This window comes from Pieris brassicae, chromosome 10, assembly GCF_905147105.1.
Source record: "Pieris brassicae chromosome 10, ilPieBrab1.1, whole genome shotgun sequence".
Classification (NCBI taxonomy): domain Eukaryota; kingdom Metazoa; phylum Arthropoda; class Insecta; order Lepidoptera; family Pieridae; genus Pieris; species Pieris brassicae.
In genome coordinates, this window is record NC_059674.1 from 16,700,587 (window position 1) to 16,728,542 (window position 27,956).

A 27,956-nucleotide genomic window follows, 5' to 3' on the forward strand; every position below is an offset into this window, starting at 1 on the left:
AATTACTCTCTAGTCTCTACCCATGGTATTTACGAAGTACGAAACAACCGTTTCCAATAGTAAAACGCAATTTATTATGCGGTAAGCAAGTAGTAGATATATTTGTATGGAGCTACTATATGAATATTACGGTCCCGATTTGTCCACGAAACCATTTGTTCAACAAACAATCAACCATTGGAATCCTTATTGATAGACATTGGTCACCGTCGCCACCATATTGGAGAGTATACATTCAGATCACGTCTTCCGCCAAAGAGCGACGCCTCGAATGAATAGAAAGAATCATGATGATGGAATTTATGTTCAACGTATGATATACGATGAATATTTTATTTACTGGCATCAATTTTATATGCAAACGGCAGCTCTTTCGCGGTTCTAGAACTTTTAGAAGCCTTACCATCATATAAATCTTGGATTATTAACGGGCTACTTACACATCCTAATCAGAGCGTTTTCTATAATATTTCATTTTATTTTTATTCAACAGTGTTAGAAAATAAACTGCATATCATATATTAAAATAAAAAACAACGGCATTTGTAATATTTTCATAGAGAATAACAATATATCTTTATTTTATTCCATTAAAATATAAACACATATACGACTCAAGAAATTGACAAAAAATAAAATAATGTTTTTATATTACTATGGACTCCGCACGAGTTAAAGTCCTTCAATGTATTCCACTATTTTCTATCCATCTGGAAAACTTTAACGTTATTCTTATAATCGAATAAGTAATTAGATCGTTTTAACTACAGTACTAGTGCAATTTCTTAAAACCGATATTTTTAATCGATAAGGATGTCTTTGCCTAGATCAAATTAGTATGCAAGTTTAACCTAAAATTGAACCCGGGAGAAATGAATGGGATTCGTACCTAACACGTCTTTTGTTTTTGTATGTGTATTTCGCTGTCATCTGTATACTATGACATAATTAGCTCTATTGTCAGTGTCATTTGATAGATGTCAAACCTGTAAGATAAGTGATCCTAATTTCTAAAACCTCCAGCCAAGTTCTCACAAAATTGTATTGTTTTTATTTATCTTGCTTTAATTGATAATTTAATTAGTTAAATTACCATCATCACTACGATTTAAATAATTTTTTTAGCGTTATTTAGAAGTGAGAACATCAGAACAATCATGCAAGACTTCACTAGCATATTAAATATAATATTTATTATAAGTGGTGGCGTTTTAACCTTTGTTATTCTATTTATTTTTGCCAAAAGACAGATTACCAGATTTGCTCTTCGTTCAAGACGAGGCCCTCATGTTCCTATTGGTGCTGATGCTAAGAAAGTAAGTACTCTCTTTTAAATTGTGCTTAGTTATAACATTTATTCACAACCATTTGTACATTTAAATTTTTATTAATTTATAACTAATTTACTCTTCTAGTGCCTCAAAAAAGAAATAGAGCGAAGAATAGAAGCTGTGCCTAGGATTTTGCTTGAGCCTCGACTATTGTGTGGAGATCTTTCCCATTATATTTTGGAGCCCCAGCAACCATATCACTACCGATTTAGGGCTGTAGATGATGTAAAAAATCTAGGTACGTAATAGTTCTTATTAAACAAGTCATGGCATATTTGAACAATATAGTATAATATATTAAACATGTAAATATGTTTGTGTACTCAAAATATGTATCTGTCTAATATAAGATAAAATAAATTTTTGTTGAATAATATATACCACTTAAGATCTGTATGGTAAAGACTTTTGCTGTAATACAAAAACTTCTTTAACTGTTCATAAGTTGTTTACATGTGTTCAATTTTATATTATTGTATGGAGAACCATACCATGTAATAATATAAAATTCATATTCAAATAAAATTGAAACCATTCAGATTTATAATTGTGAATGAATATGTATTATTTTCCAGAAGAAGAAATTGTGTGTCAAGATCCTAATCTGCGACGACACCCCCGTGAATCACTTCGAGCTTTTTTACTATCATGTCTGGCCGCCCCACTTGATGGCAGAGGTCAAAAGCTGATCCACCAGTTCTGTGATGCATATGAGTCTGCGAGACATCATCCAGCTGAGTTTGGAGAGGAAGAGTATAGGTCTTATAATAGATTACTGCTGAAGTTATTAGATGCGTAAGTGTGTCTATTAAATAATACATGTTAAAGGAATGGTGTATGCTAGTTAATTATATTTAACAGAAAGGATATTGACTTGTAAATAGGTAATTCTAGCTTCTAGTACTTATAATAATTATGATATGTTTATATTAATTTCCAATGCTTCAAGATGTTTAGGTAAACCAAGAATACCTTGTGTATTGTGTTTATCACGGCTCTGAAGAGTCAGAATACAAATGTAACATATATTATTTTATGTGTATATATATTTATTTGTTTAAAATATTACAGTGCTCGATTACTAAAAAGTGTGGGTTGTGTGAGTGGGTCTAGGGGAAGTCCTCAAAGACGACCCGCGAAGCTGCTTGATCCCACACGACTTCGCCCTCCACTTGCACATAACAATCAGTACACCGCTCTAGAGGTAGGCCATTTTTTAACTTTTTACATTTCACTTGTGTTATAAAGGAAGTTAAATTTATAAAAAAATTCAACCAATTATTATATTGAATTAACTTGGCACATTCAATTAAGATTGTAATTAAATTAATTAAAAACTTTATTATAGAATATGCCAGTAGAGACAAAGATAGAAGAGGAAATAATTCATGTGCCGATTAAGAGTCCCACTGAGGCCATTGTGAAGCCCCCAGCTGATGAGACCGCTGTCTGAGGGCGGAACGCCCGCAACGTACAGACTCTGTAGCGGGCGTGAGTGAAGTGATATGATAGTGCAAGGTATTACAGAAAGTGTAAGAGGGACAGATGTGGTGAAAAGACAAGACTGCTAGTCAAGTGATTAGAAAAGTGAAAATGTATGTAGTTGTGTAGGTGTTTTCTACCAGATGGTAGAAAACACCTACACAACTACACCACCACACAGACCCCAGATGGGGTCTAATTATGTTGCCTATTATTTTGGTAAAGAATAAAAATTTAGAGGTAATTATTTATTTTTTAACTGCAATAAATAAGAATATATGGAAGACATAATATGTGTATATTTCAAAATTATTGACAAATTTATATTTTAATTGTTTGTTAATGTTACATTCAATTGGAATTAAGTATTAAAATTCAAACAATCTCTGTTTTTATTTAACAAAAATTACTTAATTTTTAATATATGGAATCATTGTATGTGTATTTATAAGGTTTAAATATAATCTAATTAGAAAAAATATATTGATAAGATGATGATTTTTACCATTTTAAAATGTTCTTACATAACATTTCCTTCTTTGCAAGTTCCCTTGTCGTTCCAATGACTGAATAAATAAACATATATAGAACATATAACAATTTTATTACATTTTCTACATTTAATTACACTTACAAATAGGACTAGATACAATATAACAACGAGTGTATATAAATATTTTAATCTTCGAGAGTGGGTATCAAATTTCCAAAGTGGTGTTCTCTGTAATAAAATTTCACAATTGAAATATAATATTAAACTCCTTAACATAGTAATTCTAAGTTCGATTTGAGTGTTATGAAATCACAAAATTAGTGTTTTATTTTAGTATTGAGCCAATAAACAAATACAGTTTAGTAAAAATCACATAGGGGCCGGTCAAGTATTACGTAGGCACTATGGAGGGGGGGGGGGGGGTGCTACTTTGATTACCTTATTCGGTGATTATTATGACTATTATGGCCCCACAGACAATAACTAGTATATAAATGTGGGTAAACATTAGTAATTTTGTTACCATTGTTTTTATTTCTTAACACATTTGAGAATTTCTTTGGGTACTTTGCAAGACAAATCCAAATCTGTTAACAAAATCCCTCATCTATCTTTATTCATAGAATTTAAAAGATTTGGATATTATTTTTAATAGATAATAAAAACATTGCAGTTAGACTGATTTAGGTTTGAGATAAAGTTTGAAACATTACATAGTAAATTCAGAAGCTTCAATTTATCTCAATCAGAATTCATGTTCGTTATATTGCAATTATTATTAATAGACAAAAGCTTATATATTACCGTTAAAACGCCTCCATGTTTCTCCTTGTTAAGCAATAAAAAATAGATATTTTAAATATAATAAATAAAGTATATTTTTCCAGTACCAAACAAGTTAGTGCTTATTATATGGTCTCCATAAATTCAAATCAGTCCAGTATAGGAGTTTGACATAATTTTACAACGAAAAAAACACAATATATTTAGTTATGTATTCTACTATAAATGAATTACACTTACAGTCTGGTCCATATCTTATGGGTGATAAATAGTTCGGAGTGCCTCAAAGCTAATAAGGTCCGTTGACAGGCGCGCGAAGTACCCTCATCTTTCGTTGCATCACGAGTGTGACATAACCACTCTAACATCTGAAATGTCAATCATGAATTTATTTAGCTAACACAGTAGTGTTGGCCTAGTGGCTTCAGCGAGTCTCTCGTCCTCGATAGTAGGTTCATTCGATTATGTACCAATGGACTTTCTAAGAGCGCATTTAACATTCGCTCGAACGGTGAAGGAAAATATCGTGATGACACGGCAGAAATCGTGAGAAAGGCATGTCGCCTTAGACCCAAAATACCGACGGCGTGTGTCAAGCTGAAGGCTATCCCGTATATAGAACTACTTGCTATTAGAAAAAACAAATGTTATACATAAATCTGAGTCGCAAACCTAATAAGGTTTTAGCAAGCCACTGATATATAACAACAATAAAGATAACGCAATATAACATATAGTGTATTCTGAATATTAAAAAAAATATTCTAAATGTACATTTACTGCCACTTCTCAATACAGGGCGTTGAGCGACAAAAGTACCGTAACTTGAATTGCCAAGTATATATATATATATGTGTGTGTGTCGGTGAAATAGCGTCACTCCATGTGATGATATGGACATCGTCACTAGCTGTCATGAAACACGAATATATATCGGTCAGTATTCAATTTGTATCAATTCCTTTGAACATTACAAACAACACACAAATAACATAGATCCAACTCGGTCCAACGTCTCATGACCTCAATGTTCCACTGAATACTCAATCAGAACCCTGCGGTCCCTGACTGTCCAATGTCAAGATGCCCCCTCGGCCCCACTCGGTGGTCGTAACAATAATCGATCTTTTACTCGTTAAGTACTGATTCTAAATCATGAAACAGTAAAATAATAACAAATATGAATTTAAAAATAATAGAAGGAATCTCAATTATTAACAAAAGTATAAGTAACAATAATAAACAACTGTCAATTGATTTGATAAGAACATTTCCTGACAATCCGAGCATATCCCGACATATATATTTCATAAAATATTTATAACGAACTGAAACAACTGTCACATCTCATTAATTATAACAATGACAAATAATTTAAAAAAGTTTACTATCTACAACGTGCCAGAGCGTAGCACAATAACGAACGAGTTTCTTTTTCATACCAACAATATTAATGAAAGGTCCACCGCCTTATACGTGAAAAATAAAAGCATTTCGCAGCTGCGTTAAATAATGCAAAAGTAAATAACGTAAAGTACCTGTAGGGTGCAATCCTTCCATGCATCTCTATTCAGCAGAGAAGCTAGAGCTGCAGGCATTAAAGTTTGTCTATTTGCCCGGCTAGATACCACAGCTTCAATTTCCGGCTCGAAGGACCAAAGGCCGCTGAGCATGATCGACGAAAGCATGAATACGTCGCATAGATAAAGCTTTGACGATTCATCTTCCATCCTGAAAATTGAAATCCACGCTTTTTACGGTTTATTTTAAATATTTATACCAATTAATGGAGTATAAATTTATATGTGGTGTGATGATATTCTGAACCTGCACTGAAATCATATATATTATAACTGAGAGATTGACAATAAGGCTAGAGCCATCATAAATTATTGATGTAAATATAAATACGGGATATCACTTGTAATTAACCCTCACTTTCAGTCTAGTTGTAGCACCACCACTATGTGGAACCAGCTGTCCACTGAAGTATTTCCGAACCAACTAGACTTAGGGTCTTTCAAGAAATGAGCGTACCAATTCATCAAAAAGCCAGCATCGCTTCTAATAATGATAGTGAGCATGTGTGGCGTATTACTTAAAATCAGGTGAGTTTGCCTACTATTACACTTAAAAAAGTTTTAGTATCGACTCTGTGGGTTTTTGATACCTGGAGTCACAGTTAGCGCTAAGTCTTGTTTCGGAATATTTCCCTGAATCTTAAACGAATGTACCTAAGAAATATGCTACGAATTTTCTCAACGATCTAAAAATATTGCTAAGGACTAGTAGTATTTCATGAATAGGATACAAGATTTTTTTTTAAATTAAAAGATATATCAGATGAAAACATAATAAACAGTATTAGTGCCATAGCCAAGGCTGTACATTTTGCGCACACAGGCTTACTTAGTTTTAAAAGCGTGGAGATTTCCTAATTCAGACGTTACATTGCAGTATTTCGTTTAATAGCAATTAACTAAATAGTGGGAGTTACGCCCCGAGAGTATGGCTAGACGTAGGCACTCTCTTCAACAGTTACATTGCAGTATTTCGTTTAATAGCAATTAACTAAATAGTGGGAGTTACGCCCCGAGAGTATAGCTAGACGTACGTACTCTCTTCAACAGTTACATTGCAGTATTTCGTTTAATAGCAATTAACTAAATAGTGGGAGTTACGCCCCGAGAGTATAGCTAGACGTAGGTACTCTCTTCAACGGTTACATTGCAGTATTTCGTTTAATAGCAATTAACTAAATAGTGGGAGTTACGCCCCGAGAGTATAGCTAGACGTACGTACTCTCTTCAACAGTTACATTGCAGTATTTCGTTTAATAGCAATTAACTAAATAGTGGGAGTTACGCCCCGAGAGTATAGCTAGACGTACGTACTCTCTTCAACAGTTACATTGCAGTATTTCGTTTAATAGCAATTAACTAAATAGTGGGAGTTACGCCCCGAGAGTATAGCTAGACGTAGGTACTCTCTTCAACAGTTACATTGCAGTATTTCGTTTAATAGCAATTAACTAAATAATGGGAGTTACGCCCCGAGAGTATAGCTAGACGTACGTACTCTCTTCAACAGTTACATTGCAGTATTTCGTTTAATAGCAATTAACTAAATAGTGGGAGTTACGCCCCGAGAGTATGGCTAGACGTAGGCACTATCTTCAAGTGTTATATTGCATTCATTCGTTATGTAGCAATTAGGTTAATATAGAGACCGATGACCTAGGGCCCGTACATTTTGGTGATGGAAAAATCTTTTGGTTATTTGACACTAATATCTGAAACTTACTCATTAAAAGCCACTTGAGTACGCGCCATCAATTGTAAGAACCAGTGTTTTGTTGAGGGGTCATCTTGTTTGGCCACTTTCAGGGCTTCCATGATACATCGGAGGGAATAATCCTGTTCACTGAAATAAGAATAAAAAAAAAACATTTTTAGGAATAACCTTTGACAGAGCAAACTGTTATATAGCGTCAATAATACAAAATTAACTAAAACAGCTCGAAACCGATGTAATTTATATTTTAAAATGGACTGAAAATACGGATTGCGTCCGACATACCACAACCTTACACATGTCTTTAAAAATTATGTTTTCTCGATTTCCCTCATTTTTTATATTTATTTTTTAATAACTTTATTACTACACTCATGAACGTCAGAAAAGAAGTTAAATTAACTGTAAATTTACATTTACTACCAGTTCGCCTTTTCGCCCCTTTTTTAATCGCTAAGTTTGAGTCATACAAATTTTTTGAACTGAAGCAAATCAAACCCAAGGATTAGAATCAATTAAGTATTCGTCAAATTTATAAAAAATATCTTTATTTATTAATTTACATTCAACGGGGGCTTTGAATTTATTTAATATATGAACATCCTTTGTAAAACTTAAAATACAAATAGGTCAAACTATTTTTGGTAAATTTAGGAAAATTCTCACCAAAATTTAGTGTTTTTTAAACCATTTTTGACATATATTTTATCTTTATATTTATTAAATATTTAAAAATTGCCAACTTACAGTATTTGTTGTGCATGCGCATCAATAGATTCGTTGAGCCATACAAGTGGGGCAGTTGTATCAGATCTAGCTGCTAAAGCGCTGCGCGTGCGCATAGATTTGCGTAAAAGATCGCTTGACACCTCCCACCACCCACTAGGGGATGTCATTCTCTCCAAATACTTTGTGGATAAGGAAAGACTGCATTCTACGTATTCTGGCCATAGCTAAAAAAATATATTTCAATCATTATATAAATCTCGCTTAACACCGTTGTGGATAAATTAATTTAGAATGGTAAATTCAACAGGAAAAATATTATAAGCTCCTTATACAAATATTTGTAACATAAGAACTTCTCAAAAAACCATCGGCACACTCGCAAGCATTTTGTTAGTGTCTGGCAATATCACTTAAAATAAGTTACTTTATTTTCTGTAAAATACTTTATTATTTCTTATCAAGAAAACAGAACACTTATAAATATTGTTTTTTTTTTAATAATCTCAGTTCTGATTTGTTTTATTTTCGTAAGTATAAAACCTTACCGGGCTATCCTCATTAATCAGCGAGAAATATCCTTCGACAGCTTGACACAACCAAGTTCTATTCGCTTCGTGGATCCTCTCACATTCCAAACAATCTCTGACCAGTCGCAGTTGATTTACGAAGCATTCTGACTTATGAGAAAAGGCTTCAGCCAAGCAGTTCTCGACTGGATACCGAAGATTGTTCGGTGGCATTGTACGTGCCAGTATCGGGAGGTATTCAAAGATTAGCATTATATCTGTTTCCTAGAAAAACGAATATATATCAGAATCGAGTTGAGAGCCGCGTGAAGTTGGATGTGGAACGATCATTGTTGGCCTGACTCCTCCTGACGACTCTCAACCCTGAAGGATTGGAATCACGACGCACGAATGAACTTTTCTTTTTATATGCGCTTGTAACATACGCTCGTACGGTGAAGGAAAATCGACATGCCGTAGACCAAAAACCGGACGGGCCGACCTGACGATCAACTACTTGAAAGAAAACACTTTTTAACCGGATTGAAGCTATGTATTATTATAAATGTATAATTATTTTACATGTTTCATTTCTGCAAAAACCCGTCATCTTTTCGAGTCGATAGCAACTCCGGGGAAATAAATACAGATAACACAACTTTCCCTACAGCTGTGATTCTTTTGATATTCAACACCTTTTGTCTTCAGTCACCGTGAACACGCACGCTGTAAAGCACGCGAAACGATTTTTTTTTAATTATGTAAAATAATTATAAATTTATAATAATACATAGCTTCAATCCGGTTAAAAAGTGTTTTCTTTCAATGTGTAAAAAGCTATGTTAACTAAAGACAATACTCTGATCAACTACTTGTTTTTCGAAACAGATATAAACTATGAGCCCAAGACCAAGTGTTGTAGCGTATGGTAATAGCTTAAAGCCTTATTTCAAGGCTTATAGGCTTAAGCTTAAAATTATTTTTAAAATAAAAACATAATATTCTTTTACAGATAATATTTCTGTAACCATATTTGTAATTTGTAGTATATTTCTATCATGAAGAAAGTTTTTATGTATGGTTTAGCTCAGAATCGATTCATCGATCGACACACAGGCCTACACCAAGTGAACACATTTATGGGTAGAAATTTGCCGGTGATTTTGCTGTATTATTATAAATGAATTTTGGGTGGTCTAAAAATTTTACAGATTCGTGTAACTGTTTTGAGATTTTTTCGGCATTGGACAAAATATATTATTATTATTAAAAATTATATAACAAACATAGAAAACTTATTAATATCTAGGACATTGAGTTGTTACTTAAATATGTCAATATTGAAATATTGTCAAACATCAATGACACAATTCTAGAACGTCAATCAAAATTAAATCATTTCGTCTATGACATTCACGCTTGAGATACAAACGACCTAAAGTGTGTTTGTATTTTATTTCACCTGGAATCGACCCTTGAATCTATTGTTTTAAATTATAAAAAAAATCAGTGGCGCTAGAATGTATCTGTTGCATGATCATTTGAGCTTCCTGTGCCTGACACATGACGTCGACTTTTTGGGTCCGAGGCAAGGTTTTCTCACGATGTCGGCCTTCGCCAGCGTTCCAGCGAATGTCAAATGCGCACATAGAAATAAATTCCATTGATGCACAGCACACACTCGGGGAACTCAGGGATGAAAGTCGCTGAAGCCTTTAAGGCCAACGCTGATCCTGTTTAAGCATCCTTAAATCTAGATATATGTTAAACCTCACCTCACTACTTCCAGGCTGTATTCCCGCCAGCCAGTTATCCAACAGCCTCTTGGCTGAGGGTACGGTTAACGCCTGTCTCGCGGCTAACTCAACACTTTTGGAGCGCCACAATGTTCCCCGATGCCACACGTCATGCAAGAAAGAGAGGTCGAATGGGGGCAGCGGTCGAGCGTATTCGCGAGAAAGGGACGACACCATTGACAGCAGGACGGACTCTTGGATGTCATAGGTCGGTGATAATATCTGAAATAGACACAGTTCAGCACAATTGTTAAAATTGAATTGTCTATAGCTTCATCTATACTGTAGCGGACGTACGTAGCTCGCAATGTTCGTAACGAATAAAATCAAAAACTGTTTCATGATCCCTGAATAACAATAGGTTTTTTGACAGGGGGCAAACTAGCACGAGACTGATCTGATCTTATGTGATGCCAGAGGGGTCGCGAATGCGAACATAAAAAAGTATATGACTCCGCCTCCAGGTCCTTCAAACGGGAAATCGCTAAGGCAGACCACATTGCCAGATTTGGCGGCGAGGAATTGGCTCCCTTCTGGGACTCGAACCATCTGGTCTCTCGCCAAAGCTGTCTAATTTTTGTTAACCTCCATTCCACCACTGCACAGGACTCAGGAGGACACAGGACACAGGAGGATGACTCGCTGGGCTGTCTTTTCGCGTCTAACTCGACTTTGGATGACAGACGGTAGATCACCACCGACCATTTCGCAGTGATTCCAGAAATCATATTCTGGCAATGTGCTGTCCACAAAGCATTATCTTGCTTGGACTTCCATAAGTCGATCGGGCTGGAAGGCATCCCGGCTTAAGTCTATAGTGAAATTTAAAAAAAAACCGTTCTCGCATAACGTAACTTTTCGAAAATAAGTGACAAAATTAAAAATTCCTTTTGGAGAAAAAAAAATCAGATTCTTATTCTTACTCGCATTATTCATATATTTACATACTTCATGTCGAACAAAGAAAATAATCTAACTATTTACTACAGTAGTATTTTTTACAAACATTATATTTAACATATAATTCACAGGAGCACATTACTTACCTGTTTTCTGACACAGTCGGTCATTGCCCTTAACACGCTATGCGGTGGCAGGTTAGTTAAACCTAGTGGTTCCCGTCCTTCAATCATGTAGACTCCACTTCGGAATCCCTTGATTTCTCTTTCTATTAGTTTCCCCACGAAATATTCCACTCCAGTTAGGGAGGAGTTTGATTTAAATAACTCGGGCCACACCTCACCTAATAAAAGCAGTGTTAAAAAATGATTTTTGATTAAATAATTAATTTAGTTTTTACTTTATAAAAAAGGGTCAAGGTTGAAAAAAATATTTATTCTTTTCATAATAACGTTATAATAAACAAATAAATTATCCAATTAAAATGATTAAAAACATGGAATATAAGTACATATACATTAAGGGTAAATATTAACTATAGCTTTAAATTTTAACGTGATAGACGAAATTAGTGTAGAGAATATTTTGGTGACTCAGATGTCGACATATTGTCATTTATTATACTCTTGGAAGTTGGAACTAGTCTTTGTATCTAGTTTTTTTTAATTACATACTTGTATTCCTAGACTAGGTCTGTCTTTTACTGAGTACACTGTACAACTCACCGCTAAGGAAGACGAAGATGGAAAAAGAGATTTTTTAATCTGTAGAATGTATAAACCTATTATAATTTATAAGCTCTACCGAAGTAGAGCGTCAAAAATTGAGTTAGACTCATTTGAGTGTCCCCCTCCACGGAAATCTTTAGTAAAAGGCGAAAGATTTGTACGTTTTGAAGGGAAACCAGAGTAAAGAAAATATATTTGCACTGAGATATTATACCACTCGTTCGAGCTAAACGATATCGCGTTTTAATAAACTTTTTAGCACCACAGCGCCATCTAGTGGTACTATTAAAAAATCTAATTCATAAACACAAAGGCAAATTTTTGATATAGATAATAATAATGAGGTAATATTACCTTCAATGTAATGTATATATATACCCCGACAAGCGTCACCCGACTGTTACGATCAATTATTTGTTCGAATACATACGATATAGTGTTATATATACCTAGTCCAGTCGTAAGATCTGTTACAAATGAAAATGCATTTTTTTAATGAAGTAATGTAATATTATTAAAATATTTAACTACATATTGATTAAAAAGGAAACCGCTGAAAAGTCCGCGGTATATATATTTTTAAGTATTGCTGAGAGGTTTCTCAACATGATCCAAGACTGCATCTTGATAAACTTTGGCTGAATTTTTCACTCCTTTTTCACAAAAATTTTATTTTGTGACTAGATTTTAGACTAGATTAGACACGCCCCACGAAACCATCACAGACCGTGATGACCATGTTGTACCTTTGCGACCACTTGAGCAGTTTCTTTAGAACTGTGTGCGTTCATTTTTTAATCGGTAAAGACGATATTCCTGTGCTTTTCACCTGAGTATCGCGACTAAAGGCGTGAATATATATTAAGGGCATGTTCATAGTCGGTGCTTATCGACGATAGATAGAAGCACCTTAGGTCTTGTTTCATAATACGCGACAGAGTCATAGCGGGAATATCTTATTTCTCCTGGTCTTTTTTCTGGTCTTCGACAGACGAAGTGTTGTTGTATCTGTTCACAATATGATATACGAAAAAACGGCATACCAAGCTTTTGAAGTGTCTGGAATATGACTGACGACGGCTCCATACCCAAGGCGTTTTATGCCCATCCATTTGTGCAAGGCGATCCTATTGAATGAACCTAATGAACTAGCTGACCCGACAGACTTTGTTCTGTCAAATAGATTTGGAATGTGGCAGTTTATTGTTCCTACCTATTTTATAGTTAGCGCAAAAAATCTCCTGAACAGAACCGTCACCCTGATGATAGGGCAGTGTGTGAGAGTCAGCTCGGTTGACGAAAGTATCTTCGCTTCCACGAACTTTGGCCACTCTTCTGTGACCCACTAAAAAACCCCGACTGGGATGTCTGCTAGAGGGCTTCAAACTAAGAGGCGAACTTAAGGTTCAAACCTGATTGGAATATAGATTATCTTTTATATTATAAGATTATATGATTATAAAGGGACAGTGGGAACCTAAAGGTGGCAAATATTTAAAAAGTAGATATTATTATTATTTAGTTTGGTTTGAAGCATTTCGGGTTTTTCAACCTAAGCAACTTCGTCTTAAAGGAGGCATAACAAATATAAATAAATTGTGTTACATCCAATAATTATTAGGTAACCACTTTTTTTAACGCGGTTTGTTTGACAGATGTAATGACGTGAAAACTGATGCATTTTATGTCGCGCTCCGAAACTAAAACAAAAAAAATAATATCGCGAAGCCAACCAAATTAAAAATCAGTACTAATGATCTATATAGCTCTCACATTTTTTGACTATTTAATTTGGTCGTGTTCGCGATATTATGAACGCGACATTGCTTAAACAACAGTGAGTGCTTGTAATTTAATATGAACTTTATTGCATAGCAATAAAGTTCAAATTTACTCTACATTATTTACAAAGCGTTTGTGTGGGAAAAAGAAAAAGGCTGCTGCTTTTAGGGTTTTCCCGGTTTCGCCGTAAAAACCATCCTTAGACTTTAACGAACATTTTAATAAAAGAATTGGTACAATTGGTCCAGGCGTTGTAGAGTTATGCGCTTACCAAAACATTTTACGATTCATTTTTATATTATAGAAGATAGATACGGAAAAATATGTGAAATGGCGCAAAATAAAAAGAAGATTATAAAAAAAACGTGTTCCAAATTCAAAATAAATTAAAAAGTTGAAGAAAAAAAAAGTATTGTCATTTGTAGTCACGTATGGCTAGACAAGTTGTTTCTAGATAATCGAATTTAATTAAACAGGACGCAAAGTACACAACAGTTCACTCTATTTACTATTTATACTTTAGATTAATATATTTCAATTTTTAATATAAAATATACCTTTTTTCTTTTATAAATTGTTTGTAGAAGTGCTAAAATTTAAAAAAAATATTTTGTTTTTTAAGTAGCTCAGTGTTGTTATACCTATTTAATAACAAGCGATAACATTTAAAATTCCAATTAATTACTAAAGATAATCATTTATAAACACATTACTTACAAGGTATGTAGTCAAGAACATCCTCGGGCCTGCGCATTGCATCTGCGGGGGTCTTGCAGTACGACGGTGGCAGTTTGACAGTTCGTATGTAAATCTAGAAACAAAAATAGTTTTAAACATTTTCTCTCAATTCAAATTATGGCCAAGTATATATGTTTAGTAGAAGATGTACACGGACGGTAATTGCCGCATATTGGACGTTCTTGAGTCATCATGAGTATCATAAAAATTGTATGGCAATCAAGGCAAATCAATTATAATAATTTACCCAAAACATTTAAAAGATTTTTTAAAATAGTATTAAGTATTTGGTTAAATCATTATGTAATATCTAGAGCAGTGTTGTCCCAGTGGCATTAGCGTGCGACTCTGATTCCTGAGGTCGCAGCCAGGGAGGCTGTACACCAAAGACTTTCTTTCTATGTGCGCATTTAACATTCGCTCGAACGGTGAAGGAAAACATCCTGAGGAAACCAAAGTCGACGGTGTGTGTCAGGCACAGTAAGGTGATCATGAAACAGATACAAAAATCACAGATTTATTTTACTTTAATGTAATATGTAATTGCTATGTATAATTCCATCTCTTAATTATGTAAGCCAAATTTACACTCCATTATGTATGGCAGAATATGGGAAGTTTAAATTGCACTACCATATTTTTTTAAATATAATTTAGGGTTTAGTTATTTTTTTTAACTTTGGTAAATACCCTCAAATAACATTTCCATCCAATGTTCCATATTCAATTATAGGGTAAAAATGGCCACATTAAACGGGATTGATAAGATAAACCAAAAATCCTTCTGGCTTTAATAAATAAAGGTTATTTATTCAAGTTAATTTTAATAGTGTATTTCATTTCAGTTATTGTATTGAAGTATATAATACTGTACTACTATATAATCCTGTACTCATTTTGTTTTATTGTATAATATCCCATAATAGTAGATTTAATATAATCAAAACTTTACAGAAACAATTCCTAGGAAATAGTAGAAACGATTTGGCCAAATGTATTTATAAGACAATTCACGATACACATAGCATAAGTACTTCGGAAATTACAAATATTGCATACAATTATCCCAATGCCTCTGGGTTTCATAGTCACTGTCCTAATAACACGACTCTACAAAAAAAAATTCGTTCTTTGTCCTAAAGTTTATACTATTATTTTCCAGTTAGTTATGCACAAAAACGAAAAGAAAATACCTTTTTTGGTATAAAGTTTGATTTTGTGATAGTTATAATAAACAATGAACAACGCTATCAAGGCCAATACAATGAAAACATGATGGCCGACTATATTTGGGGTTTATTGAGAGAAAGTAGCTATGAACATAAAAGAAAAAGTAAAAGTGTGCACTTTTAAGTTATTTTCCATATTTCTGTAATCTAATTTGATAGTAAAACTTAATAAAAATAATAAACATTTTTATTTCAATAGTTTTATTTTCAATCAAAAATTAAAATCCGAGATTTTTAAAATTTTGGTCAATCAGTCTTCTAAGCACAAAAGCAAAGTTTTTCATGCCATATATTTTTTTTTTCCGTCTTATTACGACCTAAACTACCGAAATTTAATGCTTTGCAATCAAAGTCAAATTTCATGTTGACCCGTGTAATCAATTGAAGAGCACAGAAAAGCACAGACCAGCATGAAGAGCATGCGAACATGCGGCTTTTACTTTGTCATTAACAGCTTACATTAATGACGATATTTTCGATAATAGTACTTTTTCAGTTATCTGGGTTAAATAAAATTGCTCGTAGAAGTAAAACCGCGCTTTTAAATCTTGCAACTTATTTCTTATACAAATGATATGGATAAAAATGGTCCAAGAATATGCAACAAATACAAATCATAAAAAAGTGTGTGCGTACAAAATACACATGTCAGAAGTGAAACTTTTTTTTTGTAAATTAATTATTACTTAGGTAAAAGCCCCAGTAGATGATCAGTGAAGTTGCTCTGCAGCGCATAAGATGTCTTGAGTTTTTCAAGACAATTCAAGCTATTGGAGGCTTAAAAATATATTAATAACCTGGAATCTTGTCTCACAAAGTGTAAAAGAAACACAAACAAATGTTTCATATAATACATTAATTCGGGATTCAGATTCTACACCAACTCATAATGTTAATAGTTTAGGTAAAAACAATATATAAATGTAAACTGTGTGGATTTAAAAGTTCAGAACACACAACTTCAAAATTAACTTGAATTGTATTTAATTGAAATCGACAGTGTTAAATTAAAATATGACACTTTAGATTTAAAAACATAAATATTAAAATTAGAAGAACTTACAAACAGTCTCACTTCTAAATTTGAAGAATCACAATGTATTGTAGAAAAATATACTTCTGCGATGGAAGATCTGCTTCAAATTTCTAATTACAGAATAAAACTTATCGTTGCATTTATAAAAGTCTCCAATTGCCACAGGCATACTAACAGATTCACATACACCACAACATACACTCAGTTAAAGGAAAAAATTAAGCCAAATTAAGGAATGTAATGTATTCAGATGAAATGGGCCAAGACATGAGTACTATTTAACAATTAAATGAAGGACAAACATTTATAAACAGCTGCTACCACAATGCCACTTTCAAAAACATTGTGAAAAATCATATTTTTAAAAACAATAATAATTGTAATAATATAATAAAATTTATAGGGAATAGGGGAAGTGTAAAGAAACATGATCTTTTAGTATTATATGAAAAACTATGTTGTTAAGACTCTTAGAAGAGCATTATGTTTACATTTCACTATAGCCAAAGCTTTCCTAAGAAAGAAAATGACACAAGATATATTCTTAAACAAACATTGCATACATTGGCACTGTATAACGATAAATTTTGTGTCATAGATACCAATAGGTATATTAAAAAGTTTTTATCACAAAGGGTAGATATTATTACCTACCTGCTTTCTTAAAAAGACAGATAGCTGTTTCGCTATCATATTTAATATCTCTATTAACAAGACAGCCAAGAATTTGGCTAGACCCCTTGCTTCTATTGAGCAAGCATTAGATTATAAGACTTTGGGAGAAATTCCAAATAATATTTATTTAAATTAGATAATAAGACAACAGAGCTCCACTCTTGCAATAATAAAGTATGTATAAGTGATAAAAGTAATTGAACTTGGCGATTAAAAAGAGTGGCGGAAAGCTTCTTACCCGCTCTACACCATACGCCCTTTGACGTTCATAAGTAAGTTCACCTATATCAATAAAGATATTTTGAGTTTGAGTCATGTGCCAGTACATGATCACTCCATGTATTTGTATATCTATAATCAAACTGTTTACACACTGTATAGTGTATACGTGCTAATGATAATATTAATCAATAAAAAATCTGCGTTTACTGCACAAGACGTTATGCCACAGAATTGCCATCTAAAGTTCTAATATCGTTCGAATACAACAACCAATAGTGTGTATTTTTCTAGATCTCCGTTTCTCACTCTCTCTCTCAATCGGTCTCAATAGCTTCCTTTTCTTCGACAAAAACGCTGCACATCTTCCTGAAGTTTCCGTCAAAAGTTTACCCTCACACGCCTAGAGACGTTTCACTTCAAAAAATTATAACTTATTGCTATTAATATTCTAAAATCGTTAAATCCAAATAAAGGACTTTCCCAGATGTGTGAATTCCGTCACACAGCGAAACATCGTGTTACAATATTCTCATATAATTATTATTGTTTACATTGGATATCTTTTCCCATGTATAGAAAAAGGCACATGTAATACCAGTACATAAATCCGGAGGCAAATAAAATGCATGCGTTAGGTTAGGTTAGATTTTAAACACTTTTTCTAAACATATTTGAACGCATCAAATACAATAAATGTACAGTTTTAATAAAGCCATACTGTACGAGCCAAGGCTGTGATTTTGCTCCCCCAGGATTTCTTAGTTCTTGCCAGACGCAGGCACTCTCTTCAACTGCTTTTGCATTCATTCGTTACATAGCAATTAACATTTCATTATTTCGGTCATATGCCTAAACCTTATATGCCTTATTATTTCAAGCATCCCGGTGAACCAGGAACACTACACATACTTATGTCAGAACAGTATGGGTTTGATGGGGTTTAAGTTTAAGTTTCAATTTAGTTTTAGTTATTGTTATGTTTTGTTTTTATTTATTTTGTGCGTGCTTGTATTGCTAGCTTGCATATGTTGTAATATAATTGATGTGTATGTGTGTAAAATTTGTGAAGTCATATTTTTATACATACGTCATATACGTTGTGTTAGAAAATACAAATAAATTAAAAAAAAAACTATTTATTTTATTATAACATTTGAAAAATATTTTTAAGTAAAAATCTTACCTCAGGAATATCCTTTAATTTAAAATCTTCAATTTTATAGTTGGCTAGGGCATGGCAAGCGGCTTCGCATACGGGCGAGATGCCTTCAGCAAGATACACCCATAATCGCTTAGCAGCATCACTCACTAACTTATCGTATTCCGGCGTAGGAACACGTAAGGCGGGAATTTCGGCTAGAAGCTTGCACAGGCTGAAAATAATGAAGATAAATAAAACCTTTTTGTACAGATAAAAGTTAATATGTGATATTTTCACGATGTTTAGAATAGATTCGTAATCGACAGATAACTATAATATGATCGGATTCTATTGAAATGTTGCAAAGTTAAAATCATCTATTGTGCGATAGAATATAAATGTTACACTATTTTTTTACTTTTTACAACAATAATGAATTGTATATGTCGCAGTAAAGGAGTTAAATCAGAGAGTTAATTGAATCTCTAGACATTTAATTAAATGTCGATATTCAATCAAGTCTAGCATATAGCATTTTGATTTAAATAAAGCAGCGTCGAAAACGTTTAACTGTTTGACTGAAAGCCAGCGTGTTGATTAACAATGTAAAATAAGACTCCGCCATGATTATTTCATTTGTTATTGTTATTTCGGTTTGATCGTGAAGAACTGAGATCTTGGTAATTCCGTGTTTTGCTTTATTGTCAATGGCGTAAATTTGTAAATTGTATTAGGTTAGGTAAGTCTTGTTGCCTAGGAACGTTTAGGAAACTCGTTAAACGTTTCGTTCACTCACTTTTCTGACGGAATTTTAGCGAATTTATTGAATATCGATTTTTAATTAACTGTCTAGAGATTCAATTAACTCTTTGATTTAACTACTTAACCGCGACAAATATACCACAAGATAGTTTTATTTGATTACCTTACTTAGGATTACAGGGGTCTAATGAGACTTCTAAAATAGAAAACAAACATTTCGACTTAGACATAATTAGAAGAATTATTGTATGCTGAAACAAATTTAGTGCAAACCAAAGATCATTTAAAAATTTAACTGTAATGATACCTTCACTTGAATAATATAACATGTATAAAAAATAACATTTGCCTTTATTGTGCTCATAAATTACATGCTTGGACCGCTAGATGGCGCTGTAGTGCTAAGAAGTTTATTAAAACGCGATATCGTTTAGCTCGAACGAGTGGTATAATATCTCAGTGCAAATATATTTTCTTTACTCTGGTTTCCCTTCAAAACGTATAAATCTTTCGCCTTTTACTAAAGATTTCCGTGGAGGGGGACACTCAAATGAGTCTAACTCAATTTTTGACGCTCTACTTCGGTAGAGCTAATAAACAATATAAAGACAATAAAATAATGCAAATTTTATTAGCTAATTAGTTTAATTTACAAAAAAAAATTTGAAGCATAAAAACCATTTTAAACTCGTTAGTATATAAATATAGTTATGTTTTATCTGAAGGCACGTCATTAATTTACTATTTGTATATACGTCGTTTCGGCTAAAAACTAAGCCAAATTGTGGACCTCTATTTTTATTTATAAACTTATCTTCTATATATATCTTATTATATCAATTTATTATTATCTAAGTCTCAATTCATAGGCAAGGCAGTCGACTCAATAATCAAAATATAACTTAAAGTCGCAGAAAAATGTCGACTTGAAGCCACTACCATACCTAACTTGCACAGCAGGTCTCGTGTCCCTCCCAAGTCTGGGTTCCAGAGCGCGCCAAGTTCCAGGTGGGGCCACGGCCGCACCTCGCCATAGCGCTGCAAGTGCTGCTAACGCGAGCGATGTTGCCACACCGCCTGACTTATCCGTACAGCGGTTGAGAAGAGATGATATCACCGAGACCAGCTCTAGCCCGTGTGATGAGGCGCTATGCGACGAATAAATAGGTTATATTGTGACAGATTCATCTTCATAGTAGTATAATAATAGTAACACTTTATGTATCCATATTTTATTTATATATGTAGGGATCGTTCAAGTATTACGTAACGAATTTTGGGGGGGGGAGGGTCCTCTTGTCCGTTACGATGCGGGGTGGGGATTGAATTACGCGTTATTGTTACTAATATTTTCCACTTTCCAGTACTTTACACCACATAATAAGTTTTAGGTATAAAGAGTCACTGGGGTTGGTCACGAAACGTTTTACAATAGGATACAGAAACGTTACGGCGCGTTTCATGGGAGGGGTGGTCCAAGAATGTCCAAAAGTTGCGTGACGTAATACTTGAACGACGAACGACTACCCATATTTGGTCGTAAAACCGATAGATAGGCCTTCAACTTTTTCCAACCTATTTTTATACATTGTATTACCTATTCATGAAGCACATATGTTTATATTTCTCATTACATTTTTTTTTTAATTTTATGTTTAATAGTGTGAAAATTTTTCCCCCTTAGCAATTTTAATACGAAATTAATTGACAATTGTCATTGAAGTTTGCGAATAAACCCCACAGTTAAATTTCGGAATGATTAGAAAGGACCCCTAGCCTTGGCCTGGCTTTGGCCTTTGATCACTTTCGTGAGAGCTAAATCAACAAATGTGTGCGTGTAATAGTGCACACACGTAAGAAGTGAAACTTCTTTATGACCTTATTTTTCGAAAAATGATCTACTATATGCAACTTTACAGAAATTGGTTAAATAAAGTGAAATTAGATAAAGTTTAACAAAAGGCTTTTATTGTCATAGACATGAATACAAATAATACAATTATTTAATTTTACCTTATCACTACTAAGATTATTACAGAGTTTCATTAATTGTAATAGATCTGTTACTATCATTGTTATCGTTATTATATATGTTTGTTATTAATAGCTTCGAATCAACCAGGATCAAAAAAAGATGCCACGTAACGGGAAAATGTGACGCGTAACCCAAAAACGTGACGATTTTTTTCTAACGAAGTTTGTAACATCCCTATTGTTTAAATTTGAATACATACCGCGCCTCACAAATCCGTTTAACAGCAAGTGATTTGGCGAGGTCAATTTCCCATTTGAGGTCGTCTGGTTTCATTGCGGTATCAACTAATAACTCTTGAAGATATGGAAAACATCTAACCTGTAATTTTTAACCTTCATTAAGAACATCATAGCAAATAGTTACCGCTCGTGTAACTTCCCGTATTGGGTTCGATTCTCGATGAAATAATTATTTATACATGGACTTGCCTTTATTATATAATACGAAACCGAAAGACGTCATGTACTCAAGTCTTAAATAAAAAAATAAACTTAAAAAAGTAATGTCTCAGAAAAACATTATTTGTAATTGTAAATGAACGAATCCCAAAGCCGTATACCCACAAAATATATCATCAAAATCGGTCCAACCGTTTAGTAGTTTCATTATAAACATCACAAAATATTTAAGGTTATAGATACCAGCAAACATCTTGAACAAATGTATCCTTGCCTCCGCAGAAGCGATTTTTAGGTTTCACTGGGAGGGCATCGCGTTATTGGTAAATCAGTTGACGTTTGTGTCCCGCGCTGTGTATTGATCGCAAACTTTCCTCCACTCCCTTGTTTAATGCTCAAGAAGTTTGCCGGTACCTGTACGCCAAGTAAAAAATAATAATTAATAAAAAATATTTTTTAATTACCTGCGTTTCAGCTAAACTCGTATACAGCTCAATAAGTAGTGACGTAGGTACGCCTTTATTGGCCTTCAACTTATTTAATACCGCAACTAATGTTGGAACATTTTCCTGAAAAAAATATATCAAAAAGTCAAAAATCATTTATTCATATAGGTAACACAATGTACACTTATAAACGTCAAAAAAAGAACTATACATTAAATGCTTCTAATTTTACATTTACTGCCAGTTCTACAATATTAAGATAGATGTAAGATGTCATGTGGAACATGGTGTAATCGTTGCAGCTCCTTACAAACGTTGTGTAAAACAAAAAACTTGGCGATTAAAAAGAGTGACGCAGTGATTATTGCCAGTTCTTCTCTTCCGTTCTACGCCCTTGATTTGAGAACCTATATGAATAAATGATTTTTTACTTTGACTTTAGTATAAATCTTACCTTTGTTGAAGCCATGATGGGCAATCCCTTCAAACAGGCCAATTTGACATAAGGCCGTTTATCAGCCAACTTGTGCACCAAAACCGGCAAAATTGTCACAGATACCTCCTTCTTAATCCTCACTATTTGCACTATACACTGTATCACTTTCACCACTACCTCCTCATCCAAAGTTTTATTTAAACACAATCCAACCAAAAACGGAAGTAACTCCACTTTTAAGTCATCATTAGTACTACACAACACATCAAACCAAGATTTCAATTTATCCGGATTATCCAAACGTTCCCATGTTTCCAATAACTTGAAATATATATGTAAATGCCGTTCTGTTTGGACCAAATTTTGGAATGTTTTGTTGGATTTTAAATTAGCTATATAAAGGAAATTGTCTGTTCTCTCCTGTTGTTGTATGTCTAAGATTTTTGAGGCCGTGTTGAGCGCGTTAGTTGTTAGATACGATGGTAGATGGAGCCACTGTAGGGAAAGGCCTACAAAAGAGTTGAGGCATACTGTTGAGTAATCGTATTTGCTTATTATGTTTAGACCTGGAAAAATAAAAATATTTACATTAACATAATCGAATTAATTTTAAGGACCGTATTTCTAACACTAAGTATGACTCCTATGTGTAATCCTATCACATTGCCCACATTTGTGATGGCAAAAGGGTCAAGATGACCCTTCCTTGGAATGGCCCAATGGGAAGAAATAAGACAGGATGCCCAACAGAAACTTGGGACAGTGGAATATATGGGAAAGCGGGGCAGAATTGGAAAATTGTCCCCAGTAAGAGTGACAAGTTGAAGAATTTGGAGGAGGCCTTCACTCCGTCGGTAGTCGAGTACTACTATAAAACATAATAGTGTAGTACTAAAAAAAAGCAATTTTTTTATTTTTATTATTTTGCACGAAGTCACAATTAGAATAATTAAATAATAAGGAAGGCAACGGCAACTTATCGCTATTGAGCGAACTCTTTTAGACAAACACTGTAGGGTTAGGTGTATGCAAGAAGTGAAAGAGTACTTAAGATGCTGTACGATGTTGTACAACTCATAGACATAAAGAATAGAACAAAACAATTAAAAATATACATTGATTTTATATAGTACCTGGACGGATATTAAATAAAAAAATTAACTTCGTACGATTTTTAAAGAACTTTGCTGTAGTCTGAATTAGACGAACCACGGTGCCGAAAATCGTTTCTGATATAATAAATATTTATTCACAAAAAAACATACACAATACCAATGCCAATGTAATAATGTCGAAAAAAAATATATATAAGATACACAATATCCCTACTGCAAGATAGTGTCGGAGAGAGCATTCAGTAAGTGCATCGAAAAAATATATTTCAATTATTAATTAAAAATAAAATAAAAATCTTTAGGTCTGGGCCTCAGATTTCTTTATCTGATTCATGATCATTTTTCAGTAGGTGATCAGCCTCCTGTGCCCGATACACTCCGACTTTTTGGGTCAAAGACTTGTCGGTTTCCTCACAATGTTCTCCTTCACCGTTCGAGCGAATGTTAAATGCGCAGATAGAAAGAAAACCTACGACCTCAGCTACCACTAGGCTTACAATTTCAAGTATTAATTAGTCTTGCTAATAGCGTTACTGATTTAAACATCAGTCACTATAAAAATTATTTAAAAACGATATTTATCTTTTACAATATTTTAATACTCACACAAGTTGAACAGTTCGTGTAAATACAGGGCAGCGGTCTCTGTCAAATTGTCCGCGAGTATTATCAATGTAAGTCCGGACACACATTTCAGCTCCGGCACGTCCATAGAAAAACATCGATCTATTAAAATGTAGCACGGCCGGGGATCGCGACTGAAAACAAATTGTATTTTTTTTAAATTTATTTATTAAGATGACACAAGTTGGGGGGACCGGGACCGCGTCTTGAAAGTAGATTATTTTTATTTCTATCTATTTTAGTTAAATGTATAAGATCCATATCCATATGGATCATTATTGGCTTATTATTCGTATTATGATTTTAAGAAGAATGTACTAAATATAAACAACTTTTTAGCCCAATAAAAAATATCACATATAACTTAATAATTAGGTGGATTTGTAGAAATTAAAATATTTATATACAGGCTAACTGGTACAAAGAAAACAATTAACGAATTTTTACTAAAATCTTTTAGGTACGTTTGACGTACGTCAGTAACGTTTTCCAAGAGGACCCCCCCCCCCCCAAATTCGTTACGTAATACTTGAACGCTCCCTTAAACAGTTGACTGTTGAAAAGTTTAAAAATAGAATTATTATACAATTTTGAATGTTTAAGTTTAATAGTGAGTAATTGACCAATCAGGAAAATATATTCGACAACTTTGATGTAGGAGTTTGTGTCACTACATTCACTACTTCTAAAGATATCATTACTTAGCATTGTCTTTGCTTTCAAACAAAAGTGGCCTAATGGCTTGAGTGAGAGTATTTTTTTTTTTTGTTTTATATATCATTCGCTAGACCCCGCATGCGTTAGAACCCAAAAATCAGGCACAGACTGATAGTTGATCAGCCAAATAGAAAAAAAACATCTCGAAACAGGTACATAAATCTGAATCCCAATACCTAGTAGTAAGTGAGTAAGTTTTTTTTAAATATTTGGGTTTATGCCGGTGTTTAAATAACATTGCATTAATCAATGCAAATAGATTTCCATAACTCAATAATTTGATATACGAAAAATAAGAGGCCACAATTAGTCAATTTTGTCATCCAGCAAAATATAGCAAGAATCAACTTTGACACTATACAATGTGTTAATATGTACATTTCAAAAGGCTCTGATATCAAATAGTTTTCTGTCAACTTAATAATATAATAAAATATTAATATTTTTTGAAGTTCAAATTATTAAAACTATGAAAATCAAAATTATTTATCAGTTTCACCAAGATTGTGCAAGTACGATAATTTCTGTAAATTGTATTTCTTACCCATGTTTAAGTAGTTGACTGCATATTGTTGCCAGCATAGGGACTAAGGCCACTATATACTCCCTTCTTTGTTGATATATAGCCGCTTCAGTTACAGCCGAGTAAGCCGATACGGAACTTTCTAATAACTTTGGATTACATATCTGAAAATATAGTTAAATAGTTAGTTAGTATTCCATATAAGATTGATTCCCATGAAATCTTACAAATAAAACAAAGATAATTTATTGCTAAAATTATCTATAGTATAGATGCTTATTTTTAAGATACTTACATATTAATTTAAAACCCTTCATAAGTACATATATATGTTTTTGTATACAAAAAAATACGTAAATAATTCCATAATAAAAAATAGACTTTTGATAAATAATAACTTAAATATAATGCTTTCTCATAAAAGCAAGGATACATAAATATGTTGACTCCATTTCCAATAAGAGTAAAAGTTCTTCATTAGCTAATGTTAAAACTTAGTAGCAACATATATAGCCCAATACAGCTCAAAATACTACACCACTCTACACAAATGAAAAAATAACATTATTTTATAATTTATGTCTTAATAATACCTGCTGGCTACTGAGACATGCAAGAAGCAAGGATGACTGGGAGTCAGACTGTGGAAGGCTTAGCAATAATTGCCAAACTCTAGAGCTGCTTCTAGATCTTTGTGGATTGCTAGTCAACCAGAGAAATACTGGCCTTAGCAGCTCAAGGCTGTTTGATGACACCCTTCAAACATAAAAAAAGTTAGGTATGTTTTATATAAATAGAGCCTTATTACATTTGGAACTCACTCCAAGTCGTTCCAGATAAGATATGAGGCTCTAGACTACGTGTGATAGATAATAACTTATAGGGCCTCTGCCCAGACTATGACCCCTACTACTGTCGTAGGACAAATCAAGTCAAATCACTTCCAATATTGTTGAAATAACAATAACCACATATACTACATTGTTTTAATTGATAAATTTGTATTTTTATATTTCACAATAGTTATTTTTATATTTTCTAAGACAATTACTATTTTTATTATAGAATAATATGTTCACAACTTACAAATATTCATGACTTGTGCATAATGCATGCATTTGAGCCAGAACATTGTCCTCTATATCTTTATTCTTCTCTAGTATAGTGATAAAAGGATGCTGCGGTGAGCGTAAAGAGAACTGGCACTTATATGGTTGCCCAGGAATGAGACGTGACTTCAGATCTAATACTAAAAGACCAGCCATTGTTGAGATTATTGCAGAGAAGTTACTGAAATTAGAGTAAGAACAATTATATCACAAAAATATTTTATTATTTCATTTTTGACATACTTCATATACTGCTTTTAAATCAATTAAGGGCTTAAAAGGGCAAAATTAAGGGCTTTCATAAATATACTTTAATAAATATGGTAGCTGGTAAAAATGCACCAGTTGTTTTTCACTTACTGTGCTGTTGGCAAAAGTGATACAACAGTCGACATTGTATGGCCTATTTCCAGCACATTCAATTCCACCAGGGCAAGTAAGCCTTGGCATGCAGTGAGGCTCACTACAGGATCCGGAGAAGAACATTTCTCTCTCAAAAACTTTAATTCTTCATTCTCTAAAACAAATTTCGGTCTCTCAGCCGGCTTATACTTGGATTTTATCGTAGATATCAACTTATCTACAGCATTTACTATGAGAACACTAGTATTCGTTTTCAGTTTATATTCAATTTCATCCATTTTATTGATCTATTAAAGAAAAATAGTAAAAAATAAACTAGTCCGCGATGCTTTAAAATACTAATTTGAATTTTGAAGATTTCGTCTAAGAATACGTGCGTATTAATGACATTTGACTGATAGTTAACATGATTGGATACATATAATTCCACAGAGTATCCATTTTAAATCAAATATAAAGTAATATGCTTGTGTTCTTTAACAAAAAATTCAAATAAATATTTATTATTCTCTTCGGAGAACAAGAACTAAAGCATAAATATACACTAAAATGGCAAACGAAGA

The 27,956-nt window shown here is 33.3% G+C and overlaps 2 protein-coding genes and 2 non-coding genes across 4 annotated transcripts; 2 read left to right on the forward strand and 2 right to left on the reverse strand.

Annotated features, from left to right (window-relative positions):
• The first annotated feature begins 1,000 nt into the window (after positions 1-1,000).
• Positions 1,001-3,106, forward strand: LOC123715181 (protein C1orf43 homolog). Its single transcript, XM_045670078.1, has 5 exons — positions 1,001-1,316; positions 1,416-1,569; positions 1,907-2,126; positions 2,403-2,535; positions 2,680-3,106. Exons 1-5 carry the CDS (start codon positions 1,158-1,160, stop codon positions 2,782-2,784), a joined length of 771 nt encoding a protein of 256 aa, XP_045526034.1. The 5' UTR covers positions 1,001-1,157; the 3' UTR covers positions 2,785-3,106.
• A 284-nt stretch (positions 3,107-3,390) lies between these two features.
• Positions 3,391-27,744, reverse strand: LOC123715477 (focadhesin). The gene is made up of 19 exons (XM_045670498.1): positions 27,391-27,744; positions 27,008-27,211; positions 26,515-26,677; positions 25,943-26,085; positions 24,664-24,815; positions 22,961-23,508; positions 22,525-22,629; positions 21,862-21,980; positions 20,572-20,775; positions 18,908-19,097; positions 14,542-14,635; positions 11,461-11,657; positions 10,394-10,636; positions 8,658-8,903; positions 8,131-8,336; positions 7,393-7,512; positions 5,628-5,820; positions 4,330-4,457; positions 3,391-3,534 (listed from the first exon to the last, which is right to left on the reverse strand). Exons 1-19 carry the CDS (start codon positions 27,669-27,671, stop codon positions 3,492-3,494), a joined length of 3,579 nt encoding a protein of 1,192 aa, XP_045526454.1. The 5' UTR covers positions 27,672-27,744; the 3' UTR covers positions 3,391-3,491.
• LOC123715856 lies at positions 12,111-12,226 on the reverse strand. The gene has a single exon (XR_006754491.1). It is a non-coding gene; the product is annotated as a U5 spliceosomal RNA (small nuclear RNA).
• Positions 20,104-20,219, forward strand: LOC123715857. Its single transcript, XR_006754492.1, has one exon. It is a non-coding gene; the product is annotated as a U5 spliceosomal RNA (small nuclear RNA).
• Positions 27,745-27,956: the final 212 nt, after the last annotated feature.

What these genes read in the sequence shown, in the direction of transcription:
- LOC123715181 (XM_045670078.1), top strand. Translation starts at nt 1,158, where the DNA reads ATGCAAGACTTCACTAGCATATTAAATATAATATTTATTATAAGTGGT. An exon ending in AGATGATGTAAAAAATCTAG is followed by an intron (nt 1,570 to 1,906) that starts GTACGTAATAGT and finishes ATTATTTTCCAG; the next exon opens with AAGAAGAAATTGTGTGTCAA. An exon ending in CTGCTGAAGTTATTAGATGC is followed by an intron (nt 2,127 to 2,402) that starts GTAAGTGTGTCT and finishes AAAATATTACAG; the next exon opens with TGCTCGATTACTAAAAAGTG.
- LOC123715477 (XM_045670498.1), bottom strand. Translation starts at nt 27,671, where the DNA reads ATGGATGAAATTGAATATAAACTGAAAACGAATACTAGTGTTCTCATA. An exon ending in AGTCAACTACTTAAACATGG is followed by an intron (nt 24,816 to 25,942) that starts GTAAGAAATACA and finishes ATTTGTTTTCAG; the next exon opens with TCGCGATCCCCGGCCGTGCT. An exon ending in CATAAGATATGGACCAGACT is followed by an intron (nt 3,535 to 4,329) that starts GTAAGTGTAATT and finishes ATTTTATTACAG; the next exon opens with AGAACACCACTTTGGAAATT.